The 24,454-nt window shown below is 47.9% G+C and overlaps 2 protein-coding genes and 1 long non-coding RNA gene across 3 annotated transcripts in view; 2 read left to right on the forward strand and 1 right to left on the reverse strand.

The window, feature by feature from the left end:
• synpo (synaptopodin) overlaps positions 1–5,943 on the forward strand; it is a 20,347-nt gene extending 14,404 nt beyond the window's left edge. The window contains exon 4 of the mRNA XM_033029749.1: positions 5,135–5,943. Within this exon, the coding sequence (XP_032885640.1) occupies positions 5,135–5,626 (492 nt within the window). The 3' untranslated portion in view covers positions 5,627–5,943. The remainder of the gene's footprint in view (positions 1–5,134) is intronic.
• LOC116978542 overlaps positions 5,747–24,454 on the reverse strand; it is a 23,221-nt gene continuing 4,513 nt past the window's right edge. The window contains exons 2-3 of the long non-coding RNA XR_004413467.1: positions 11,096–11,363; positions 5,747–5,851 (exon numbers count right to left, since the gene is read on the reverse strand). This is a non-coding gene — a long non-coding RNA (uncharacterized LOC116978542). The remainder of the gene's footprint in view (positions 5,852–11,095; positions 11,364–24,454) is intronic.
• Positions 10,167–24,454, forward strand: part of myoz3 (myozenin 3) — a 17,042-nt gene continuing 2,754 nt past the window's right edge. The window contains exons 1-5 of the mRNA XM_033029750.1: positions 10,167–10,402; positions 18,785–18,880; positions 19,982–20,193; positions 21,555–21,708; positions 22,781–22,964. Coding sequence (XP_032885641.1) covers positions 18,805–18,880; positions 19,982–20,193; positions 21,555–21,708; positions 22,781–22,964 — 626 coding nt within the window. The 5' untranslated portion in view covers positions 10,167–10,402; positions 18,785–18,804. The remainder of the gene's footprint in view (positions 10,403–18,784; positions 18,881–19,981; positions 20,194–21,554; positions 21,709–22,780; positions 22,965–24,454) is intronic.

A 24,454-nucleotide genomic window follows, 5' to 3' on the forward strand; every position in this document is an offset into this window, starting at 1 on the left:
AGTAGACGGGTTGGTTAGTAAGTTTGCAGATGATACCAAGATTACTGGGGTCGTGGACTGTGAGGAAGGCTGTCAAAGTGTAGAGTGGGATATAGATCAGCTACAGAAATGAGCAGAGAAATGGCAGATGGAGTTTAATCCGAGCAAGTGTGTGAAGTGTTGCACTTTGGGAGGTCAAATGTATGGGGAAAGTATACAATCAAAGCCTAACAGCATTGATGTACAGAGGGATCTTGGGATCCAAGTCCCGAGCTCTCTAAGTGGCAACACAAGTAGATAGATTGGTAAAGAAGGCGTACGATATGCTTGCCTTCATTGGTTCGGGCATTGAGTATAAGAGTCAGGAAGTCATGATGCACGGTTTGGTTAGGCCGTATTTGGAGTATTGCGTGCAGTTCTGGTCGCCCCATTACAGGAAGGATGTGGAGGCTTTGCAGGTGGGTGTGGAGGAGGTTTACCAGAATGCTGCCTGGTTCAGCTACAGCGAGAGGTTGGACAGACTTGGTTTGTTTTCTCTGGAATGCCAGAGGTTGAGGAGAGACCTGAAAGAAGTGTGTTATCAGGCAACTGAACCATCCTATCACCAACTAGAGAGTAGTCCTCACATAGAAACATAGAAAATAGGTGCAGGAGTAGGCCATTCGGCCCTTCGAGCCTGCACCTCCATTCAATATGATCATGGCTGATCATCCAACTCAGTATCCTGTACCTGCCTTCTCTCCATACCCCCTGATCCCTTTAGCCACAAGGGCCACATCTAACTCCCTCTTAAATATAGCCAATGAACTGGCCTCAACTACCTTCTGTGGCAGAGAATTCCAGAGATTCATCACTCTGTGTGAAAAATGTTTTTCTCATCTCGGTCCTAAAAGATTTCCCCCTTATCCTTAAACTGTGACACCTTTTTCTGGACTTCCCCAACATCGGGAACAATCTTCCTGCATCTAGCCTGTCCAACCCCTTAAGAATTTTGTAAGTTTCTATAAGATCCCCCCTCAATCTTCTAAATTCTAGCGAGTACAAACCGAGTCTATCCAGTCTTTCTTCATATGAACCTCCCATCTGACCTTCCATATATCTCTTTGGAAATCTTTGAACTATCTTTAATTGTCTTTATCAGACTAATGATGGTTCAGTTTATATTGGCGTCACATGTTTTTGGTGAGTGCTATCCAATCAGCGAAAAGACTACACATGGTTACAATCAAGCCGTCCACAGTGTACAGATACAGGATAAAGGAAATAATGTTTAGTGCAAAATTAAGTCCAGTAATGTCCAATTACAGATAATTTGAGAGCCTCCAGTGAGGTAGATGGGAGGTCAGGCCACAGAAAATGTTCTAATTATTTGTACACTTTGTACAATCATGTGTAGTCTTTTCTCTGAATGGATAGATCACAACAAAAGCTTTTCTTACTGTACCTCAGTAGACATGACAATAATAATGAACTGAATTGAATATAATTAAAGGGCGCTGTCTGAGGGAGGTACCCAGATGTGGCACGGTGGCGCAGCGGTGGAGTTGCTGCCTCACACGCCAGTGACCTGGGTTCCATCCTGACTAAGGGTGCTGTCTGTACAGAGTTTGCACGTTCTGTAACCGTGTTGGTTTTCTCCGGGGGCTCTGGTTTCCCTCCCCATCCCAAATCCGTGCAGGTTTGTAGGTTAATTGGCTTCGGAAAAAATTAAATAATCTTAGTGTGTGGGATAATGCTAGTGTACAGGGTGATCGCTGGTCGGCATGGACTCGGTGGGCCAAAGAGCCTGTTTCCACGCTGTATCTCTAAAGTCTAAGGTCCTTTTGAACGCTTGAGCTTGCAGAACAAGGCCGGGCACTGCCCTCCAAGGCTGGACACTGCCCTCCAAGGCTGGACACTGCCCTCCAAGGCTGGACACTGCCCTCCAAGGCTGGACACTGCCCTCCAAGGCTGGACACTGCCCTCCAAGGCTGGACACTGCCCTCCAAGGCCGGGCACTGCCCTCCAAGGCCGGGCACTGCCCTCCAAGGCTGGACACTGCCCTCCAAGGCTGGACACTGCCCTCCAAGGCTGGACACTGCCCTCCAAGGCTGGACATTGCCTCTGGTCGGGAGCTACAGAAAAGTCAGAACCTTCCAGTGTAACTCTCGGTGTAACTGAAGAGCAGAAACAAGCACAGCAATCGTGTGCTGTGGTCACCACAAGGACATGGTTGTGTTGGAGTGGTGGGGAGGAAATGTTGCTTGGCATGGAATGTTTCAATTATGTTTAGCTTAGTTTCGAGATACAGCGTGGAAACAGGCCCTTCGGCCCACCGGAGTCCATGCTAACCATGCGATCAGCATATACTTGTCACCTGTTCCTTTCCTCCAGAGATGCTGCCTGACCCGCTAAGTTACTGTGTGTGAATCCCCATACACAAGTTCTACGCTGCACACTAGGGACAATTTATAGAAGCCAATTAACCTACAAACACGTGCGTCTTTGGGATGTGGGAGGAAACTGGAGCAACCGGAGAAAACCCCTTGTGGTCACAGAGGGAACCATGCAGACAGCACCCGTAGTCAAGATCGGCGCTGTGAGGCAGCAACTCTACCACTGTGCCACCTTTTTCCCATGGTGGAAATGAACAAAAGACTAGCGGGCGGAGCTTTCAGGTAGGAGGGGCAAAGTTTGAAGGAGCTGTGTGGTCAGGTGGTTTTACACAGAGTGGTGGGTGCCTGGAATGCGCTGCCGGGGATGGTGGTGGAGGCAGAGACGATGGTGCAGTTTGCGTGATCTTTTCATATAGGCGCATGGATATGCAGGGGAAATAGGGATATGGATTATGGGCAAGCAGTGGAGTTCAACTCAGCATCATGTTCAGCATAGACATTTTGGGCTGAAGGGCTGCACTGCTAAAGAGTCACTGATTCATACAACACAGAAACAGGCCCTTCAGCCCAACTTGCCCATGCCAACCAACATGCCCCACAGAGTTGTGAGTCTGTGGAATTCTCTGTCTCAGAGGGCGGTGGAGGCAGGTTCTCTGGACATTTTTAAGAGAGAGCTAGATAGGGCTCTTAAAAATAGCGGAGTCAGGGGATATGGGGAGAAGGCAGGAACGGGGTACTGATTGGGGATGATCAGCCATGATCACATTAAATGGCGGTGCTGGCTCGAAGGGCCGAATGGCCTACTCCTGCACCTATTGTCTATTATCTACACTATTCATCTCAACCTCTTCTATCCATGTACGTGCAATTATCTTTTAAGTGTTATTACTCCTGCCTCAACTACCTCCTCTGGCTGCTCGTTCCATATACCCACCATCCTCTGTGTGGAAGAATTTGTCCCTCAGGTTCCTATTAAATATTTCTCCTTGTATCTTAAACTTATTTCCTCTGGTTCTTGTTTCCCCTACTCTGGGTAAAAGACTGACCATTCATCTTATTATTCTGTCTGAAGAAGGGTTCCGATCTGAAATGTCAGCTATCCATGTTCTGTGGAGATGCTGCCTGACCCGCCGAGTTACTCCAGCACTTTGTTTCTTTCCTTGGTATAAGCCAACATCTGCAGTTCCTTCCTACACATCTTAGATGTTCCCTTCTACACCTACTGTGTGGAAAAAATGTCCCTTTTGAACTTTTTCCTTTCATTCTGTTCAGTGTTCTATGTTATAGAACAAATTGTAATGTGAAAAACTGTAGTAAATGTAATTTCGTTCAAACCTAGGTTTGATTGACAATAAATAGCATTCCATTATAGAGTCATACACTGTGGAAACAGGCCCTTCAGTCCAACTTGCCCACGCTGACCAACATGTCCCATCTACACTGGTCTCATGTACCCGTGTTTGGCCCATATCCCTCTAAACCTTTCCTATCCATGTACGTGTGCATATGTTTCTTAATCATTCCGATAGTACCTGCCTCATCTACCTCCTCCAGCAGCTCGTTCCGTACACCTACCACCCTTTGTGTGGAAAAAGCCACCTCTCGGGTTTCTGTTAAATCTTTCCCTCCCTCACCTTAAACCTATGTTCTCTGGTTCTCGATTCCCCAACTCTGGGCAAGTGACTGTGTGTGCCCACCCGATCTGTTCCTCTTATGATTCTGTTCACCTCCATAAGATCACCCCTCATCTTCCTACTCTCCAACGAAGAGAGTCCTAGCCTGCTCAACCTCTCCCTATAGATCAGGCCCTCGAGTCCCAGCAACATCCTCGTAAATCTTCTCTGCGCCTTTACCTGCTTGACGACATTGTTCCTGTAACATGGTGACCCAAACTGAACACAATGGCAGCCTCACCAATGTCTTCTACAACTGCAATATGACCTCCCAATGTCTCTACTCGATGCTCTGACTGATGGCCAATGTGCCAAAAGCCTTTTTGACCACCCCATCTAACTGTGATACCGCTTCCCAGGACTTATGTACCTTCACTCCTGGATCTCACTGCTCTGCAACCCTCGCCAGAGCCCTGCCGTTCACAGCGTAGATCCTACCCATGTTAGATTTTCCAAAATGCAACACCTCACATTTCTCTGTATTAAATTCCATCAACCATTCCTCAGCCCACCTGGCCAACCAAATGATCCTGCTGCAATTTTTGACGGCCATCTTCACCATCAGGGTAATGGAGAAGTCCAATCCAATGAATTCCTTTCACCTGCCACTTCTGCAGGCTGGAAGAGTGTGTGTTCCATGCCGACATGGGGTGTGTGAGGTTGCAGCCCCTGTTTGAGTATTTGAAGGGGCCGCTCCTTGCCTCCTGGCTGCACTTCACTCCCACCATCCTCATCTTTGGGCACCCTGTGCGTAGGGGAGAGGTTGGAGCAGAGGATGTCCTGGTTGGGTTGCTCCTGGGCCTGGCCATTCGTGGGTCACGGCGCCTGGCGGAAGAGGGCTCTGCCCGTGCCGAATGCCTGTCCCTATTCCGGGGTTACGCCCAGGGTTCACGTGGTGCCCACGGGCAGCGTGGAGGGTTCCGGGACCGCTGGGTACCACGAGGGGTTAACTGTATCCTGGATCAGGATTGTAATATAGTTATTTAATATTTACTATTAAGGGTATTTGATAACTTTGTATCACGGAGGTGGGTGCATTGGTATTGCATGTGTTGTAAATATGATTATTGTAAATAATTGATGGCATTTATTTTTGTAATAAACCAGGGGTGGACATCTCCTGTGACTCCCCCGTGGAAGACCACCCTGGAACGTAGAACCAGTGGCCCCAGGACCTACATGGACACCATCCAGAGGGAGGCAGTGATGAGTCCCCGGTCCCCCCCAAGCCCAGTCACCCCCTCGTTCTCGCCAGGGCCGGAGGTGACGGGGAGCCGCCGGCTGAAGGATCTTCTGGCCAAGAACGTGGTGATCGCGGCTCGTCGCAAGAAGCTCTCCGACTCCAGCGCCTCTTCTCCCGGCGTTCCCGGAGAGCCGCCGTCCCCCCTCAGCCCCCGGAGTGACTGCTTCTCCCCTCTCTCCCCGGGAGTCTCCCCTCCGGCCGCGTACATCCGATCGCCGCTGAGGGTGTACCGCAGATCGCTGACCGACTCGGAGTTCTCCCTGGGCTCGGACGATTCCGGAGCCCGGTCTCCCAGCTACCACAACTTCTGCCCCAGGGGCTGGTGTGCGAACAGACGCAGGACCAGCGAGCAATGACTCCCCTCTCCACCGCCAGCGGGAGGTGCAGCGGGCAGCGAGAGGCCGCAGACTGGCATCCATCACCAAGACCCGCCAGGCTGCAGACACCCGGCAGGTCGGGCAGCATCTGTGGAGGAAGGAACGGAGTCTGCAGCGAGAAGCCTTCAGAAATCGAACACTTTTTATCTTTGAAGCTTTCGATTGCCAGATCCAGATCCAGCCCACCGTGTCTGTGCCGACCTGCTCACACTAATTCTACGTTATCCCACTTGCTCATCCACTGCCTACACACTAGGGGGCAACTTTTACAAAGGGCAAAATTAACCTACAAACCAGCACGGGCACATCTTTGGGACATGGGAGGAAGCCAGAGCGCCCGGAGGAAGCCCACGCGGTTGCAGAGAGAATGTGCAAACTCCACACAGACAGTGATAGCACCCGAGATCAGGATCGAACCTGGGTCTCTGGCGCCATGAGGCAGTGGTTCTACTTGCTGCTACGCCACATCCTGTGCTCCGTCCCGACTTGGACACATCTCGTCGTCCTGAATCCCGGGATCTCCCTCCCACCAGCGCCGTAGGAGTGACTTCACCAGAAAGACCATAGTTGGTGACTCATCCCGACATCAGACAGTGGTGAATCTGTGGAATTCATTGCCACAGACGGCTGTGGAGGCCGTCAATGAGTATTTTTGAGGCAGAGATAGATAGATTCTTGGGTGTCAGATGTTATGGGGAGAAGGCAGGAGAGTGGGGTTAGCAGGGAAAGATAGATCAGCCATGATTGAATGGCGGAGTGGACTTAATGGGCTGAATGGCCTAATTCTGTTCCTATCACTTATGAACATGAACATGACACTGGGGACGGACATCAGCTGGCCGCGTTCATCTTACCTGCTTACTGGAAGCAAACACACAATTCATATGTCCAGCGTTTGACTGCTCTGGGCCTGTACTCGCTGGAGTTTAGAAGGATGAGGGGGTCCACATGGAAACTTACTGAATAGTGAAAGGCCTGGATAGAGTGGATGTGCATAGGATGTTCACATTAGTGGGAGAGTCTAGGACCAGAGGCCACAGCCTCAGAATAAAAGGACGCACCTTCAGAAAGGAGATGAGGAGGAATTTCTTTAGCCAGAAGGTGGTGAATCTGTGGAATTCATTGCCACAGAGGGCAGAGCAGGCCAAGGCATTGGGTATTTTTAAAGTTAAGATTGACGGATCCTTCATTAGTATGGGTGTCGGGTTATGGGGAGAAGGCACGAGAATGGGGTTGAGAGGAATAGATAGATCAGCCATGAGTGAATGGCGGAGTAGACTTGAAGGGCTGAATAGCCTAATTCTGCTCAGACTTTGCTTCTTTAACGCACCAATTTATTCCACAAACTTCAAAGTGTGCGTGGCAAATGAATGGTGACATTGGATGCACGCCTGTCCCCAGGCAAATGTGGACAGAGGTCGCTGGCACAGCGGGTAGAGATACTGCTTCACAGCGCCAGAGACTCCAGGTTTGGTCCTGACCTCCGGCACTGAGAGAGCGTGTGCTTGTTTGTGGAGTTTGCACGTCACCCCCATGGCCGTGTGGGTTTTCCCACACCCCCAAAGACTTGCGGGAAGGACCACTGTAACTGTTGCCAATTGCCAGCAAAATCAAAGGGTAACTGATGGCGTGAGAAGGAATGGGCAAGAGGGAAATTGGAAAGGGAGAATGGGAGCGATGGGGATTATGGATGCTGTAATCCATAATCTGCACACAGACAGCGCCCGTGGTCAGATTCTAACGCACGTCTCTGGTGCTGTGTGAGGCAGCAACTCAACCCACTGTCTCACTAGAAGTTGTTTTTGTAGAAATGCAATCAGAAAGTTTCTAAGCCAGAAACTTCAGATTCTTTCCGGATTTCTCATAATTAAAAATCTCACTGAAGTTTGAAAAGATTGCAAACTTTTAAAGAAAATTGAAAAGGAATTTAGCAAGAAGCTTGGCCCTGACGAGTCGTGGCCGTCTCCCACCAGCAGCCCTGGATCCCCCCACTGTGGAACTGGGAGAGGGAAGCCGCTGAGCCCGGCCCCTGCTCAACCCGAAGACCGGGAACCAGAGAGGAGGGTGGAGGGAGTCGGTGACGATGGCAGACACTGGACAAGGGACAGTAGGAAGGACTGGGGGGTCTTATCTTCCATTCCCTCAAGGTCGGTTGTGGGAGGTGCCCCGGGGGCACGAAGGCTGAAGATGGCCGGACGAGGAGAGGGACAATGGTTCACGGGATGATCCGCACAGAGGCGACGCCTGCAATGGACCAATATGGCCAACTGCAGCTGGGACTGGGAAATGTTACCAAACCTGGCGATTCTTGCATACAGACTCAGTGGGCTGTTTCTGTGCATTATGTGCTTAACCTGGGATTGTACTCATGTGACAATAATCTTATTGATCTGAAGACAAAAAAAATCACTGTACATCTGATAATTAAGGAACCTTTGAAATTCTCTTTCCTAGCCAACGGGTAAGAAACCAACAACTATCCATTCTGAAGCAGATCCATTTTAAATCTCTTGCAAGACAATATACACTTTTAATTCCGCTTTCAGCAGTCAGATAGCAACAAGAAAGCACATAGGCCATCAAATCATCTCTCTCTGCGCTTCTTGCTGTGTGGCAGGTTCTGATTTCTGAAAGATTGCAAACTTTTTTATTATAATGATATGTAAATGAAATGCTGTTATATAAAAACGTACGGATGTGGAATATTTCCCATTGTGGTCTTTATTTCTTTCCGTCATTCCCAATTATTCTCCGCTTGTTTCAAATGGGAGTTTCTCGGATAGAACTGAAGGCAGGAGGAGGCAATGCAGATGCCGGAACCTGGAGCAAACATTGGTTTAGGTTCATTATTGTCACGTGTGCTGAGGTACAGGGGAAAGATTTTGTTTTGCACGCTATCCAATCAGATCAGATAATATTACACATAGATACAATCAACTCCAAATCAAGTATAATATGTAAAACAAAGGGGAAGATACAGAGTGCAGAATATAGTTCTCAGCATTGTAGCGCATCAGTTCCAGAGACAAAGTCCAATATTCACAATGGGGTTGATGTTCCCTTTGGTCTGTGTGATGGACTGGGCTACATCTGCAAGCTTTGTTTAGAGATACAGCATGGAAACAGGCCTTTCAGCCCACCGAGTCCATGCCGACCATTAATCAGTTCTATGTTATCCCACTTTCTCATCCACTCCCCTACACACTAGGGGGCAATTTGCAGAGGGCCAATTAACCTACAAACCTGCTATCTTTGAAATATGGGAGGAAACCAGAGCACCTGGTCAGGGGGGAAAGATTTAATAGAAACCCGAGGGGTAACTTTTTCAGTCAGAGGATGGTGGGTGTGTGCAACGAGCTGCCGGAGGGGGGTGGTCGAGGCAGGGTACTATCACAACATTGAGGAAATATTTAGATAGGTAAATCCACATGGACACAGGGAAAGCATACAAACTTCACACAGACAGCACCTGAGGTGAGGATTGAACCCAGGTCTCGGGCGCTGTGAGGCAACCGCTCTACCCGCTGCACCACTGCTGCTTTAAATTTTGCATGCTATCCAATCAGATCAGATAACACTTGAGGCAAACTCAAGTACAACAGGTACAAAGGGGAAGATACAAAGTGCAGAATATAGTTCTCAGCATTGTAGCGCATCAGTTCCAAAGTCCAATGTCCGCAATGGGGTAGAGGTGAATCGGACAGTACCCTAGCTTGTGGAATGATCGCTCAGAAGCCTGATAACAGAGGGGAAGAAGCTTTTCCTGAGTCTGGTGCCGCGCGCTTTCAAGCTTCTATACCTTCTGCCGGATAGGGAGTGGGGAGAATGACTGGGGTGGGACAGGGACAAGTCCTTGATGTTAGCTGCTTTTCCCGAGGCTGCGTGGTGTAGATGGAATCGAGTTGAAAGCGCGCACCACCCTACTCAGGAACAGTTTCTTCCTCTCTGTTATCAGACTCTTGAACGGACGTCTCATATGCTATAGATGAATTTTCTGATCTTCCAACCTACCTAGTTTCGGCCCTGACACTTTTTTTCACTTGCATTTCCTCTGTAGCGTAAAACTATATTCTGCACTCTGTTAATTATCCTTTAGAACTACTATGATGTGCTCATGTATGGTATGATTTAGCAGAGGAGACAGGCGCATGGATATGCAGGGAATGGAATGATATGGATCACGTGCAGGCAGAGGAGATTAAATTACCGTCATCGTGTTTGGCACGGACATTGTGGGCCGAAGGGCCTGTTCCTGTGCTGTACTGTTATGTATTCCACCAAGGGGAGGTGGGAGTGCGTGGTTTTAATCAGATCAGCCCACATGTGATAGCACGGTGGTCTGAGGGGCTGAATGGCCTTGTTCGTACGTTAGTACATTAATAAGTGCTACGCTTTGGGCCATCGTTGACCTCTCCCCTGGGTCTAACACTTGCTGTTGCCAACTTGTTTTTCTGACAGGCTATTTGAGCTTCGATGTTAGCTTGCAGTGCAGGGCAGCTGTGCAGACATGTTGCAGGCAAGAGGCAACAAAGATGTCTTGAACTAAATATAAATCTGATGTAGGGTGTGCAGGAACTTGGCATCCTCAGCTCCCACTTCTGGGACTGGCCGGGAGAGATTGACAGAGAGGAATTAGGACCCGCACTCATTTCCCGGAGAGCGTGGGAGAAACCAGGAGTGTGTATTGGAAGAGAGTTAGAAGGCAAACGAAAAGGAGAATTAATAAGGAGGGGTTTACCAAAGGTCAAAGCAAAGGTAGGAGATCGACAAATTCTGCTTCTAATTCAAGCTCTTTAGATGCACAGAATCTGAAACATAGTCTGCACCGACTATTGATCACCTGTTCACACTTGTGGACACCGTAAAAAACTAATCTTCCACAAAAGGTTTTGTATAGTTTAGTTTAGTGTCACGTACACCGAGGTACAGTAAAAAGCTATTTTGTTGCGTGCTATCTAGTCGGTGGAAAGATTACTCATGATGCCAATCAGGCTGTCCACAATGTACAGATACTGGTTTAGTTTTGTTTATTGTCACGTGTACCAATGTACAGTGAAAAAACTTTTTGTTGTGTGCTATCCAGTCAGCGGAAAGACTATACATGATTGCAAACAAGCCGTCCACTGTGTACAGATACAGGATAAAGGGAATAACAGTTAGTGCAAGGTAAAGTCTAGTAAAGTCTGATTAAAGATAGATAGTCTCCCATGAGGTAGATGGGTGGTCAGGACCGCTCTCTAGTTGGTAATAGGCCACATATTGTTATGGTCACACTGCTATTTCTGTGGTTGCTTTCACAATTCACGAAATAAACCGCTTTCTTCTACCCTTGCTTATATATCGTGTGCTGGCTAAATATGGAAATGGCCATTGGCATTTGGACTTAGTTTAGTTCAGAGATGCAGCGTGGAAGCCAGCCCTTCGGCCCACCGAGTCCGTGCCGACTACCGATCACCCGTTCACACTAGTTTTACGTTATCTCACTTTCTCATCCACTCCCTACATCCCACGGTCATTTTACAGAGGGACAAGTCAGCTACAAACACGCACGTGTATGCCCTCTAGTCATTGATATTTCCACCCTGGGAAGAAACGTTCTGACTATCTCCCCATAATTACTATGCTTCCCATAATTTTAGATACTTCTATCTGGTCTTCCGTCAACCAGAGGTGTTCCAGAGACAACAATCCCAGTTTGCCCAAACTCTCCCTGTTGCTAATACCTCCTAATCCAGGCAGAATCCTGGTAAAATTATCATATGTACCGACAGCAGAGCTATGAAATTGTTACTTACTGCAGCCTAACATGCCTGTAATCACAATAACACACAGATACATATACAATAATCAATAGTACAATAAATTAATAACCATAATATTAAGTACCTACAATAGTGCAAAGACTGAAGTCTGTAGTGCAACCAAAGACACAGTCCATAGAAGATCATGGTTGCCGAGGTTGGTGCAGTGCAGCGTTCAAGAGCCTGATTGTTTTTGGGATGAAGCTGTTCCTGAACCTGGACGTTACAGTTTTCAGGCTCCTGTACCTTCCTCTCGACGGTAGGAGTGAAATGAGAGCGTGGCCAGGGTGGTGTGGGTCTCTGATGATGCTGACTACCTTTTTGAGGCAGTGCCTCCTGTAGATCCCTTCGATGGTGGGGAGGTCAGTATCCGTGATGGACCGGGCAGTGTCCACCACTCTCTGTAATCGCCTTCGTACCGGGCCATGGTGCAACCTAATGGAACCAGCTTTGGGAACAGCTCCATCCGAGACCACAAGAAATTGTAGAGAGTTGTGGACGCAGCCCAGACCGTCACACAAACCAACCTCCCTTCCGTTGACTCCACTTACTCCTCATGCTGCCTTGGCAAGGCCACCAACATAAACAAGGACCAGTCTCACCCCGGTCACTCCCTCTTCTCCTGTCTCCCATCAGGCTTGAGGTACAGAAGTGTGAAAACCCACACCTCCAGATTCAATGATAGTTTCTTCCCAGCTGTTATCAGGCATCTGAACCATCCTATCACCAACTAGAGAGCGTTCCTGACCTCCGATCTACCTCATTGGAGACCCTCAGGCTATCTTTAATCGGACTTTATTGGACTTTACCTTGCACTAAATTTTATTCCCTTTATCCTGTATCTGTACACTGTGGATTGATTGTAATCATGTATAGTCTTTCTGCTGACAGTGAAAAGCTTTTCACTCGACCTCGGTACACGTGACAATAAACTAAGTGAATATGCCCTGCACCACACACCTGTAATAGTTAGAGAAAATACTGATTGACACAAGAAATCTTTGCAGATCACATCCTGTATCAGTCGGAAGAGATTTGCAGCTTCCCTGGAGTGTTGAAGACAAGATTACTTCTTCATCGAAGCAGATTGTCCCATCGTTCAACACGCTGTCAAAATAACTACTGTTGCCAGCAATAAAATAGTGACCACACTTGTACAGTATTATCAGAGTTGCTACAACAGCACTGCAATGTCTTTTCATGCCAAGTTAAATTAATCTCTTCTATACATGATCCATATCCCTCCATTCCCTGCATAATCTAAAAGCCTCTTAAAGACCACTATCATATCTGCCTCCTCCACCACCCCTGGCAGTGCGTCCCAGGCCCCCACCACCCTCTGTGTACACACATCTATCTCCTTTACACTTTGCCCCTCTCACCTTAAAGCTATGCCCTCCAGTCTTTGACTTTTCCACCTTGGGGATAAAGGTCTACCCTATCTATGCCTCATAATATTATATATTTCTATCCCCCCATCAGTCTGAAGAAGGGTTTCGGCCCGAAACGTCGCCTATTTCCTTCTCTCGATAGATGCTGCTGCACCCGCTGAGTTTCTCCAGCATTTTTGTGTACCTTATATACTTCTCTTAGGTCTCCCCTCAGCCTCCGACACACATCTCCATTAAATATTTCGCTCTCTCACCTTATTCTCTTCAGGCTTTGACATTTCCACCCTGAGGGAATAAGGCTCTGCCTCCACTATCTACGCCTCTCATAGTTTCATATATCAGATCTCCCTTCAACCTCCATCATTCTAGGCAAAACAATCTACGTCTGTCCAACCCTCTCCCTGTAGCTAATACCCTCTATTCCAGGCATCATTCTGGTAAACCTCCTCTGCACCCTCTCCAAAGCCTCCACATCCTTCCTGTAATGGGGCGACCACAGCCGCACGCAATACTCCAACTGCAGCCCTGACCAAAGTCCTATAGTGACTTCCTGACTCTTGTACTCAATGGTTGCGTTTCCTCCCAGATAACAAACATGTGCCGCCTTACAAGTTAATTTACCATCACAAATGCCGCCATGGTGTGGTCGAGTGGTAGAACAGCCCGTTTCCCAGCTGTACCTCTCTGTGAATGAATGGCACCATTTAGTGTAGTGTAGAGATATAGCATGGAAACAGGCCCTTCACCCGACCTGCAATTACCCCGTACACAAGCACCATACTACCCACGAGGGACAATTCACAATTTTTTCCCTAAGCCAATTAACCTACAAAGCTGCACGTCTTTGGGATGTGGGCGGAAACCGGAGCACCCGGAGAAAACCCACACGGTCTCAGGGAGAACGTACAAACTCCATACAGACAGCACCCTGAGTCTATTACCAGGGTTGGGGAAATCAAGAACCCAAGAATCAAGTGTAGATTTAAAGTGAGGAGGGGAAAGATTGAATGGGAACCTGGGGGGCAACGTTTACACACAGAAGATGGTGGGTGTATGTAATGAGCTGCCAGAGTAGGTAGTTGAGGCAGGTACTATAACAGCATTTAAAAGACATCTGGACAGGTACATGGATGGGAAAGGGCCAAACGCAGACAGGTGGGACTAGTGTAGATGGGGCATCTTGGTTGGTGTGACATGTATTCACCCTATCTATACCCCTCTTGATTTTATACACCTCTTATTCAGTGATCCATTGTTCTAGATTCTTCCACAAGAGGAAATCCACCTACTAGCCTTTCCAGCAACTAATGTACTTCATTCGGTCCGCTGGAACTCCCGGTTGCTAACTATTTTAACTCCCCTTCCCATTCCCACACTGTCCTTTCTGTCCTGGGTCTCTTCCATTACTTGAGTGAGGCCACACACAAACTGGAGGGACAGCACCTCTTATTCCGCTTGGGTAGCTTACACCCCAGCGGTATGAACGTTGAATTCTCCAATTTTAGGTAACCCCACCCCCGCTCTTTCCCCGCATCTATCTCCCCTGTGTCCCGCCTGGACTCCCACATGTTTTCCCCTACCCCTCCTTTGGCTACCTACATTCCTTCCTCTAGCTTCACAATTCACACCTTCTGTCTTTTCATCTCTGGCCTTTGTCCTACCATCTGCTTATCAACCCCCACCCACCCCTCACCTGTATCCACCTATCCCCCTCACCTCACCAGGCCATGTCCTGCCCCTCCTAGCTTCCTCTTCCCCTTTATCCTGTATCTGTACACTGCGGGCGACTATTGTAATCATGTATAGTCTTTCCACTGATTGGATAGCGTGCAACAAAAAGCTTTTCACTGTACCTCGGTACACGTGATCATAAACTGAACTAAACCAAACTAAACTCGGAGGTTATTTTAACTCATTGTGAGCTGGTTTCACATATTGACACGTCTCGGACTGTTTATCTCATTCCCACCGTGACTGCTTCTCGTTGACTTTAGTTGAAATAAACCCTCACTGTCATCGGCAGCCAAGATGGCAGCGGCTGTGGCATGACATGAAGATTAATCTCCAATCTTCCGCTCCGATTTTATATTTTGCTTACAGTGGGAAACGTGATCACTCTCGCTGGGATCATTGACATAAACTGCCATCCGTATGTAGAACTGCATTTGGATCATAGAGTCATCGCCTCCTGGAGCCATACAGCACAGAAACAGGCCCTTCAGCCCAATTATTCCATGCCGACAAAGATGGCTCGTTCCTCTTGTATATGGGAATTTTTTGAGGATGTAACTAGGAAAATGGACAAGGGAGAGCCAGTGGATGTAGTGTACCTGAACTTTCAGAAAGCATTTGATAGTCCCACATAGGGGATTAGTGGGCAAAATTAGAGCACATGGTATTGGGGGTAGAGTGCTGACATGGATAGAAAATTGGTTGGCAGACAGGAAACAAAGAGTGGGATTAACGGGTCCCTTTCAGAATGGCAGGCAGGTACCGCATGGCTCGGTGCTGGGACCGCAGCTATTTACAATATACATTAATGATTTGATGAAGGGATTAAAGGTAACATTAGCAAATTTGCAGACGACACAAAGCTGGGTGGCAGTGTGAACTGTGAGGAGGAAGCTATGAGGAGGCAGGGTGACTTAGACAGGTTACATGAGTGGGCAGATGCAGTTTAATGTGGATAAATGTGAGGTTATCCAATTTGGTAGCAAAAACAGGAAGGCAGATTACTATCTAAATAGTGTCAAGTTGGGAAAAGGGGAAGTACAACGGGATCTGGGGGTCCTTGTTCATCAGTCAATGATGGTAAGCATGCAGGTACAGCAGGTAGTGAAGAAAGCGAATGGCATGTTGGCCTCATAACAAGAGGAGTTCAGTATAGGAGCAAAGAGGTCCTTCTGCAGTTGTACAGGGCCCTAGTGAGACCACACCTGTGTGCAGTTTTCGTCTCCAAATTTGAGGAAGGACATTCTTGCTATTGAGGGAGTGCAGCGTAGGTTCACAAGGTTATCTCGGGACTGGCGGGACTGTCGTATGTTGAAAGAATGGAGCGGCTGGGCTTGTACACTCTGGAATTTAGAAGGATGAGAGGGTATCTTATTGAAACATATAAGATTATTAAGGGTTTGGACATGCTAGAGGTAGGAAACATGTTCCCGATGTTGGGGGAGTCCAGAACCAGGGGCCACAGTTTAAGAATAAGTGGTAAGCCATTTAGAACGGAGATAAGAAAAAAAAATTTCACCCAGAGAGTTGTGAATCTGGGAAATTCTCTGCCTCAGAAGGCGACAGAGGCCAATTCTCTGGATGCTTTCAAGAGAGAGTTAGATAGAGCTGAAATATTTTTGAAATATTTACAAAATTATTCAAGACAAGAATGGAACCTAATACTGAAACGATTATATTTGGTGTAATGGAAGATGGGAATAAATTGAACACATCTCAAAATCTATTCCTTAACTATGGTTTAATAATAGCAAAAAAATTAATTCTTAAATTTTGGAAGGGTACATCAATACCAACGCTTAAAATGTGGATTGCAAGTATGTTGGACACCGCTCATCTTGAGGAAATGCGATTCCTCCTAATGGATAAATCAGACCAATTCATAACGAGTTGGTCTCCATTCGTCGTTTTTTTGGAATCATATGGTGCAACACAATTGTAAAAAATAACTGTTTCAGGACTGGACGAGGGTTGGTCAAGATTATAAATAATGATCTCCTTTTCTTTTTTATTTTATTTTCTTTTCTCTATTTTCTCTCTCAACTTTCTTCATTTACTCGTTTTCTTTTTTCACACACTATATATTTCACATCTTTCTATCCTTTACTATCTAACTTCTTTTTCTTATTCTAATATTTTTTCAATGTAACAAAAAAAAAAAAAGAAGTTGTACATAAAATGTATTATGAAAATATATATTAGGCACTTTGGTGCCATATGACTGTACTTACTTCTAATAAAATAAAATATTTAAAAAAAAATAGAGCTCTTAAAGATAGCAGAGTCAGGGGATATGGGGAGAAGGCACGAATGGGGTACTGATTGGGGATGATCAGCCATGATCACAGTGAATGGCGGTGCTGGCTCAAAGGGCTGAATGGCCTACTCCTGCACCTATTGTCTAGTGTTTATTGTCTATTGATAGTCTGGAGAAGAGTCCTGACCCAAACGTCACCTATCCATGTTCTACAGAGATGCTGACTGATCCACTGAGTTACTCCAGCATATTGTGTCATTTTTCTTTGTAAAACCTGCATTTGCAGATCCTGGTGCCTATGGGCCCTCCTGCTGTCACCTGACCCATATTACTCCAAACTTCTCATGTCCTTTTACCTGCACAAGCATCTTAAATGTTATGAATACACCTGCCTCAACTACCTCCTCTGGCAGCTCGTTCCATACACCCACCACCCTCTGAGTGAAAAAGTTCCTATTAAATCTTTCCCCTCTCACCTTAAAGCTATTCTCACTAATGTATATAATAATACCACAGGTAGGCTGATCCAGAAGAATAGGATGCAGGGGATGAACAGAGACCTTCCCATCTTCTTCCCATCAACCAAGGCTCTTGAACGCTACAAACTCCAACTAAACCATGAACAATGAACGGTCTTGGTTGACACTGGGGACTTTGGGCCTTTGCTTTGTTTTGCACTAATATTGGGGATTTTATTTATCAACCTGCTTTTGGTTGTTATATTATCTATGGAGTACTCTGTTCACAGAGCTGTTGTGCTGTTGCAAATAAAAAGTTCATTGTTCCGTTTCGGTATAAATGACAAGTTAACTCTTGACTCTAAACCTGGTCGCTCGGATTCAGAACCAGCCTACTGATAGAAGGCAGATAGGTGGTTGTGGTGGAAAGACAATATTCAGGCTGGAGGCCTGTGACCAGTGGAGGTCTGCAGGGATTTGTGTTGGGACCTCTGCTGTTTGTCTGCACACGCACACGCTCACTCACACACACACGCACACGCTCACTCACACACACACGCACACGCTCACTCACACACACACCCACTCACTCACACCACACGCACACGCTCACTCACACACACGCACACGCTCACTCACACACGCTCACTCACACACACACCCACTCACTCACACGCGCTCACTCACACACACACACACACACACACTCACTCACACACACATACATGATTTGGAGTTAAATGTAAAAAACACAAGGTGCTGGAGTAACTCAGTGGGTAAGGCAACATCTACACATCTCTGGAGGACACTTCCTTGCGTCTACAGTGTGGACTTAAATGTAGACAGTTTGGTTAATACGCTTGCAGATGACACCAAGATTGCTGGGGTCACAGACTGTGGGGAAAGAGGTCAAGGTATACAGCGGGATATAGATCAGCTACAGAAATGAGCGGAGAAATGGCAGATGGAGTTTAATCCGAGCAAGTGTGTGAGGTGTTGGACTTGAAGAGGTCAAATGTAAAGGGGAGAGTATACAGTTAACGGCAAGACCCCTAACAGCATTGATGTACAGAGGGATCTTGGAGTCCAAGTCCATAACTCCCTGAAAGTGGCAATACAAGTAGATTAAGCACTAAGGATAAGTCTCTGTGATGGGATGGGATATTATCCCAGGTTATTGAGAGAGGCTAGAGAGGAGATTGCATGGGCCTTGACAAAGATCTTTGCATCTTCTCAAGCCACAGACGAGGTCCCAGAAGACTGAAGAGGAGCTAAAGTAATGCTGGGGATGGTTGTGGAGGCAGATACGATAGTGACATTTAGGGGGCTTTTGGATAGGCAATTGGATATGCAGGGAATGGAGGGATATGGATCACGTGCACACAGATAAGATTTGGTCTTGGTATCATGACCGGCACAGACATTGTGGGCCGAAGGGCCTGAATCTGTGCTGTACTGTTCTATGGCTCAGCTGCCCTCTCTGCTGTTCTCTCCCCCAGCACCGGAGTAAACGTTGGGAATGATGTCGCATGCTTCCCTAATACGGGAGAGGAAGGAGAAGGCATCGGCCATCGCGAGGGAAGCCCATGGGGGAGGTAAGAACCCTCAGACGCGGTAGAACCACCACCTCACAGCGCCAGAGACCCGGGTTCAACCCTGACCTCGGGTGCTGTCTATACGGAGTTTGTCTGTTCTCCCTGTGACCGCGTGGGTTTTCTCCGGATGCCTCCCACACTCCAAAGACATGCAGGTTTGCAGGTTAATTGGCTTCTGCAAATGATCCCTAGTGTGTAGTGTACAGGGATCGCTGGTCAGCGTGGACTCGGTGGGCCGAAGGGCCTGTTTCTCTAAAGTCTAAAGTCTAAGGGATTGGTCATTCACGGCACAGGGGTGGATTGAGGAGAGATGACGAGTCATTCAGCCCATCTCATCCATGCCGCCCATAGACTGAAGATTATATCCGCCTCCATAAGACAAAGGAGCAGAATTAGGCCATTCAGTCCATCGTGCCTACTCCGCCATTCAATCATGGCTGATCTATCTTTCCCTCTCAACCCCGTTCTCCTGCCTTCTCCTCCTAACTTTTGACGCCCTTACTAATCAAGAACCTATCAAACTCCATCTTACATATACTCATTGACTTCACAGCCGTCTGTGGCAATGAATTCCACAGATTCACCAACCTCTGACTAAAGAAGTTCTCCCTTGCCTACCCCTCTCTTGATCCACACCCTCCAAAGGTCTTGGGTGGAGATGTAGCCCAGTCCATACCGTCGCGATACATCACAACTTTGCTTGGGAACAGCTCTGCCCAAGGCCGCAAGAAATGAGAGTTGTGGATGTAGCCCAATCCATCACACAGACCAGACTCCATCAACACTTCACACCGCCTCGGGAAAAGCAGCTAATATAATCAAAGACTAGGCCCTGTCCCACCCCGATCATTTCCCCTTCTCCCCTCCGGCAGGAGGTACAGAAGCTTAAAAGCGCAGACCACCAGACTCAGGAACAGCTTCTTCCCCTCTGTTATCTTGCTTCTGAACAGCAACTCTGCCATTGCACCAGCGTAAAGTTCGGGATGCTGAGTGTTTCCTGCATTTCTGTATTGATTTTGGGTTTGTGTGCCATTCAACCACCTCTGGTTCCTGCCGATTAAGTTGCCTTCTCCATCCTCTACCCCCCTCCGTGTTTTTCAGCAATAGTGCAACTTGACCTGGGCAAGAAGGTGAGTGTTCCCCAGGACCTGATGATGGAGGAACTCTCCCTCTTCGCCAACAAGGGATCCAAGATGTTCCAGATGAGGCAGAAGAGAGTCGACAAGTTCACGGTGGAAGGGGTAGGAGGAGCGCCAGGAAGGAGTGGCCTCGGTGGCATGAACGCTGCGGGATATCCTGGCCCGGGACACATGGTAAACCAACGCCTCCGTGAGGATCATTGACTGGGTTCCTGAGGAGGGGGTGGGGGGGGGTGGGGGGGGGTGAAGGATTGGGGACCCTTGGTGGAGATCAATTGTCCCACGGGTGGAGAAACATCTGTGGTCCCAGGGTTGAGAAAGATCCATGGTCACTGGGTGAAGATCAATGAACCCTATCTGGAGGAGATTGATGGTTACTGGGTGGAGAGACATCAATGGACAGGTGGAGGAAGACCAATGGTCCCTGGGTGCAGGAAGATCAGTGGTCCTAGTGTGGAGGAAGATTGGTGGTTCATCGGTAGAGGAGGATCTATGAACCCAGCGTGGAGCAGATCAATGGTCCATGGGTGGAGACCAAACAGTCCCTGGATGGATGAAGATCAGTGGTTCCAGTGTGGAGGAAGATCAATGGTCCCAGGGTAGAGAAAGACCATTGAACTCTATGTGGAGGAACATTGATGGTCCCAGGGAAATGTTGGTTTTTAGTCTATGGAACTATCAGCAAACATTTTAAGGATGTTGTAAAGCATGTTACCATCTGGGAACTAGAGAGGCAACTTTTTCACACAGGGTGTATGGAACGAGCTGCCAGACGAGGTAGTTGAGGCAGGTATTATAATAACATTTAAAAGACACTTGGACAGGTACATGAATAAGAAACCTATCAATCTCCACTGACATACCCAATGACATTGTATCCACCGCCATCTGTGTCAATGAATTCCATAGAATCACCATCCTCTGGTTGAAGAAATTCCGCCTCATCTCCTTTCTAAAGGTACGTCTTTTTATTCTGAGGCCGTGCCCTCTGGTCCTAGATTCTCCCAATCGTGGAAACATCCTCTCCACATCCACTCTATTCAGGCCTTTCGCTATTCGGTAAGTTTCAATGAGGTCCCCTTTCCTTTCAAACTCCAGCGAGTACAGGCCCAGTGCCATTAAACGCTCCTCATACGTTAACCCAAATCCCTGTTTAGTTGCCAGTGTGCCAAGGGGGTTTGGGCTGTGCACCATCTCTCACAACAGGCGGCACAGTTGCTACATTTCAGCGCCAGAGGCCCGGGTTCGATCCTGACTACAGGTGCTGTCTGTACGGAATTTGCAAGTTGTCCCTGTGACCGTGTGGGTTTCCTCCCACACTCCAAAGACGTCCAGGTTTGTGGGCTAATTGCCTTAGGTAAAAATTGTACTTTGTCCCTAGTGTGTACGCTAGTGCTAGTGCATGGAATGATCGCAGGTCGGCACGGACTCATTGGGCCGAAGGGCCCGTTTTCGCGCTGTATCTCGAAACGGAACTAAACTAAAACACCCCTGCCGTCGACCCATATCTCAAACGCTGCTTCCCTGCTCCGCAGAACGTTGATGGGATGAAGGAAAACTACCGGTCGGAGGTCCACATCGCCCATCGCGGCAAGCATCCTGGCCCGGCCGTGGCTCCAAAACCCTTCGGCAGGCTCTCCGCGGCCAAGAACATCAACGTCGTGCTGAACCCCAGCATCATCGCTCCAGGTTACGACCTCCCATACCGCGATGGTCCCAGGGTGGAGGAGATCAATGGTCTCAGGGCATAGAGGAACCAATGGCCCTTGTGTGGGGATCAATGGTCCCAGGGCAGAAGGGAAATCAATGGTTAATGGGTGGAGGAGATCTATGGTTCCTGGGTGGAGGAAATTGATGGTACCAGGATGGAGGAGATAGATGGTTCCAGGGTGGAGAGGAATCAATGGTCTCTAGATGGAGGAGATATATTGTCCCAGAATGGAGGGGGATAAATTGTCCTTGGGTCAATGGTGTCAAGGTGTAAGAATCTCAATGGTCCCTGATTGGAACAGATCAATGGTCCCAGAGTGGAGGAGATAGATGGTCCCTGGGCAGAGGAGATAGATGGTTCCAGGGTGGAGGGGAAAGAATTGTCCTTGGTGTAGGAATATCAACGGGCCCTGGGTGGAGCAGATCAATGGTCCCAGGGTGGAAGGGAATTAATGTGGGTGGAGGAGATAGATGGTCCCAGAGTGGAGGAGAATAAATTGTCCTTGGGAGGAAGTCAATTGTGACAAGTTTCTAGGAATATCAGTGGTCGCTGGAAGGAGGGAGAGCAATGGTCCCTGGAAGGAGGAGGGCCAATGGTTCTTGGGTGGAGATCGATGGTTACAGGGGGGAGGAGATGTATGGTCCCAGGGTGGATGGGAATCAATGGTCCCTGGGTGAATGTCAATGGTACCAAGATGTATGAATATCAATGGTCTCTGAGTGGAGCAGATCAATGGTCCCTGTGTGGAGGAAATCATTGGTCCCAGGGTGAAGATGGATCGTCACTGGGTGGAGGGGAATCAATGGTCCATTGTGTGGAGGAGATCGTTGGTCCCTAGATGGAGATCAATGGTCCCTTGGGCCGAGAGGATGGTCTCAACAGCCAAGATTATCAGCCTGAAGTCCCAAAACATCACGTATCCACATTCTCCAGAGATGCTGCCTGATCCACTGTTACTACAGCACTTGGATCATTTTTTCCGTAAACCAGCATCTGCAGTTCCTGGCGTCCACATCTGGATTTAATGGTCCTCTGCCCTTGACTCTCCAGGTTACTCCGGTCCGCTGAAGGAAATCCCACCAGAGAAGTTCAACATCACGGCCATCCCGAGGTCATACCAGTCGCCCTGGACAGAGGACCTGGGATACCAGGACCATCTCATCGACATGATGATCAATGAGCTTCCAGAAGCCCCTCCGAACCCCAAGCTCCAAACCTACCGGTGTTTCAACAGGTAAGTGCCGGGGAGCGGGGGGGGAGGAGAGGGGGGGTTCAATATGCCCACTCCTGGATTTTCAGTCCAGTCCACTTTTGGTCACCCTGTTATAGGAAAGATGTTGTCAAGCTGGAAGGGCTGCAGAGATTTAGTTTAATTTTGACATACAGCATGGAAACAGGCCCTTTAGCCTACTGAGTCTGCCCCGAAACTTCACCTACCCATGTTTTCCAGAGATGCTGCGCGACGCGTTGAGTTACTCCAGCACTTTGTGTCTATCTTTGGTATAAGGCCATAAGACATAGGGAGCAGAATTAGGCCATTCGGCCCATTGAGTCTACTACGCCATTTGATCATGGCTGATCTGTTTCCCTCTCGGCCCAACTCTCCTGCCTTCTCCCTGTAACCTTTAACACCCTTACTAATCCTGGGATGTCAGGACTTTCATATGAAGAAAGACTGGATAGACTCGGCTTGTACTCACTAGAATTTAGAAGATTGAGGGGGGATCTTATAGAAACTTACGAAATTCTTAGGGGGTTGGACAGGCTAGATGCAGGAAGATTGTTCCCGATGTTGGGGTAGTCCAGAACAAGTGGTCACAGTTTAAGGATAAGGGGGAAATCTTTTAGAACCGAGATGAGGAAAACATTTTTCACAGAGAGTGGTGAATCTCTGGAATTCTCTGCCACAGAAGGTAGTTGAGGCCAGTTCATTGGCTATATTTAAGAGGGAGTTAGATGTGGCCCTTGTGGCAAAAGGGATCAGGGGGTATGGAGAGAAGGCAGGTACAGGATACTGAGTTGGATGATCAGCCATGATCATATTGAATGGCGGTGCTGGCTCGAAGGGCCGAATGGTCTACTCATGCACCTATTTTCTATGTCTATGTAATCAAGAGCCTGTCAATCTCCACTTTAAAATACCCAATGATTTGGCCTCCACAGCTGTCTGGGGCAATGAATTTGGCAGATTCACCACCCTCTGGCTAAAGAAATTCCTCCTCATCTTTCTAAAGGTATATCATTTTATTCTGTCAAGTACTAGAGGGCGTAACTTCAAGGTGAGAGGGGCAAAGATGTACAGGGTATGTTTTTTTTTAACACACAGAGTGTTGCCAGGGGTGGTGGTGGACGCAGATATGACTGCAGAAATAAGGAACTGCAGATTCTGAATTACAAAAAAAGACACAAAGTGCAGGAGTAACTCATCGGGTCAGGCAGCATCTCAGAAGAACGCGGATAGGTGAAGTTTCAGGTCAGGACCCTCCTTCATATACAATAGTGGTCAAGGGGCTTTTAGACAGGAACATGGATATGCAGGGCATGGAGGGATATGGACCACGTGCAGGCAGATCAAATTAGCACTGCAAAATGAGGGCCAAAGGGCCTATTCTAAGTAACCTGCATTCCCTCCCCTCCACTCTCTCCTTCCCCACCCTTGTCATCCTGCCAGTTCCACTGTTCGCATCCTTGTATCCCTCCTGTTATCACACCTTCCCCAGCCAA

The sequence above is a fragment of the Amblyraja radiata genome, chromosome 11 (assembly GCF_010909765.2).
Source record: "Amblyraja radiata isolate CabotCenter1 chromosome 11, sAmbRad1.1.pri, whole genome shotgun sequence".
Lineage (NCBI taxonomy): Eukaryota > Metazoa > Chordata > Chondrichthyes > Rajiformes > Rajidae > Amblyraja > Amblyraja radiata.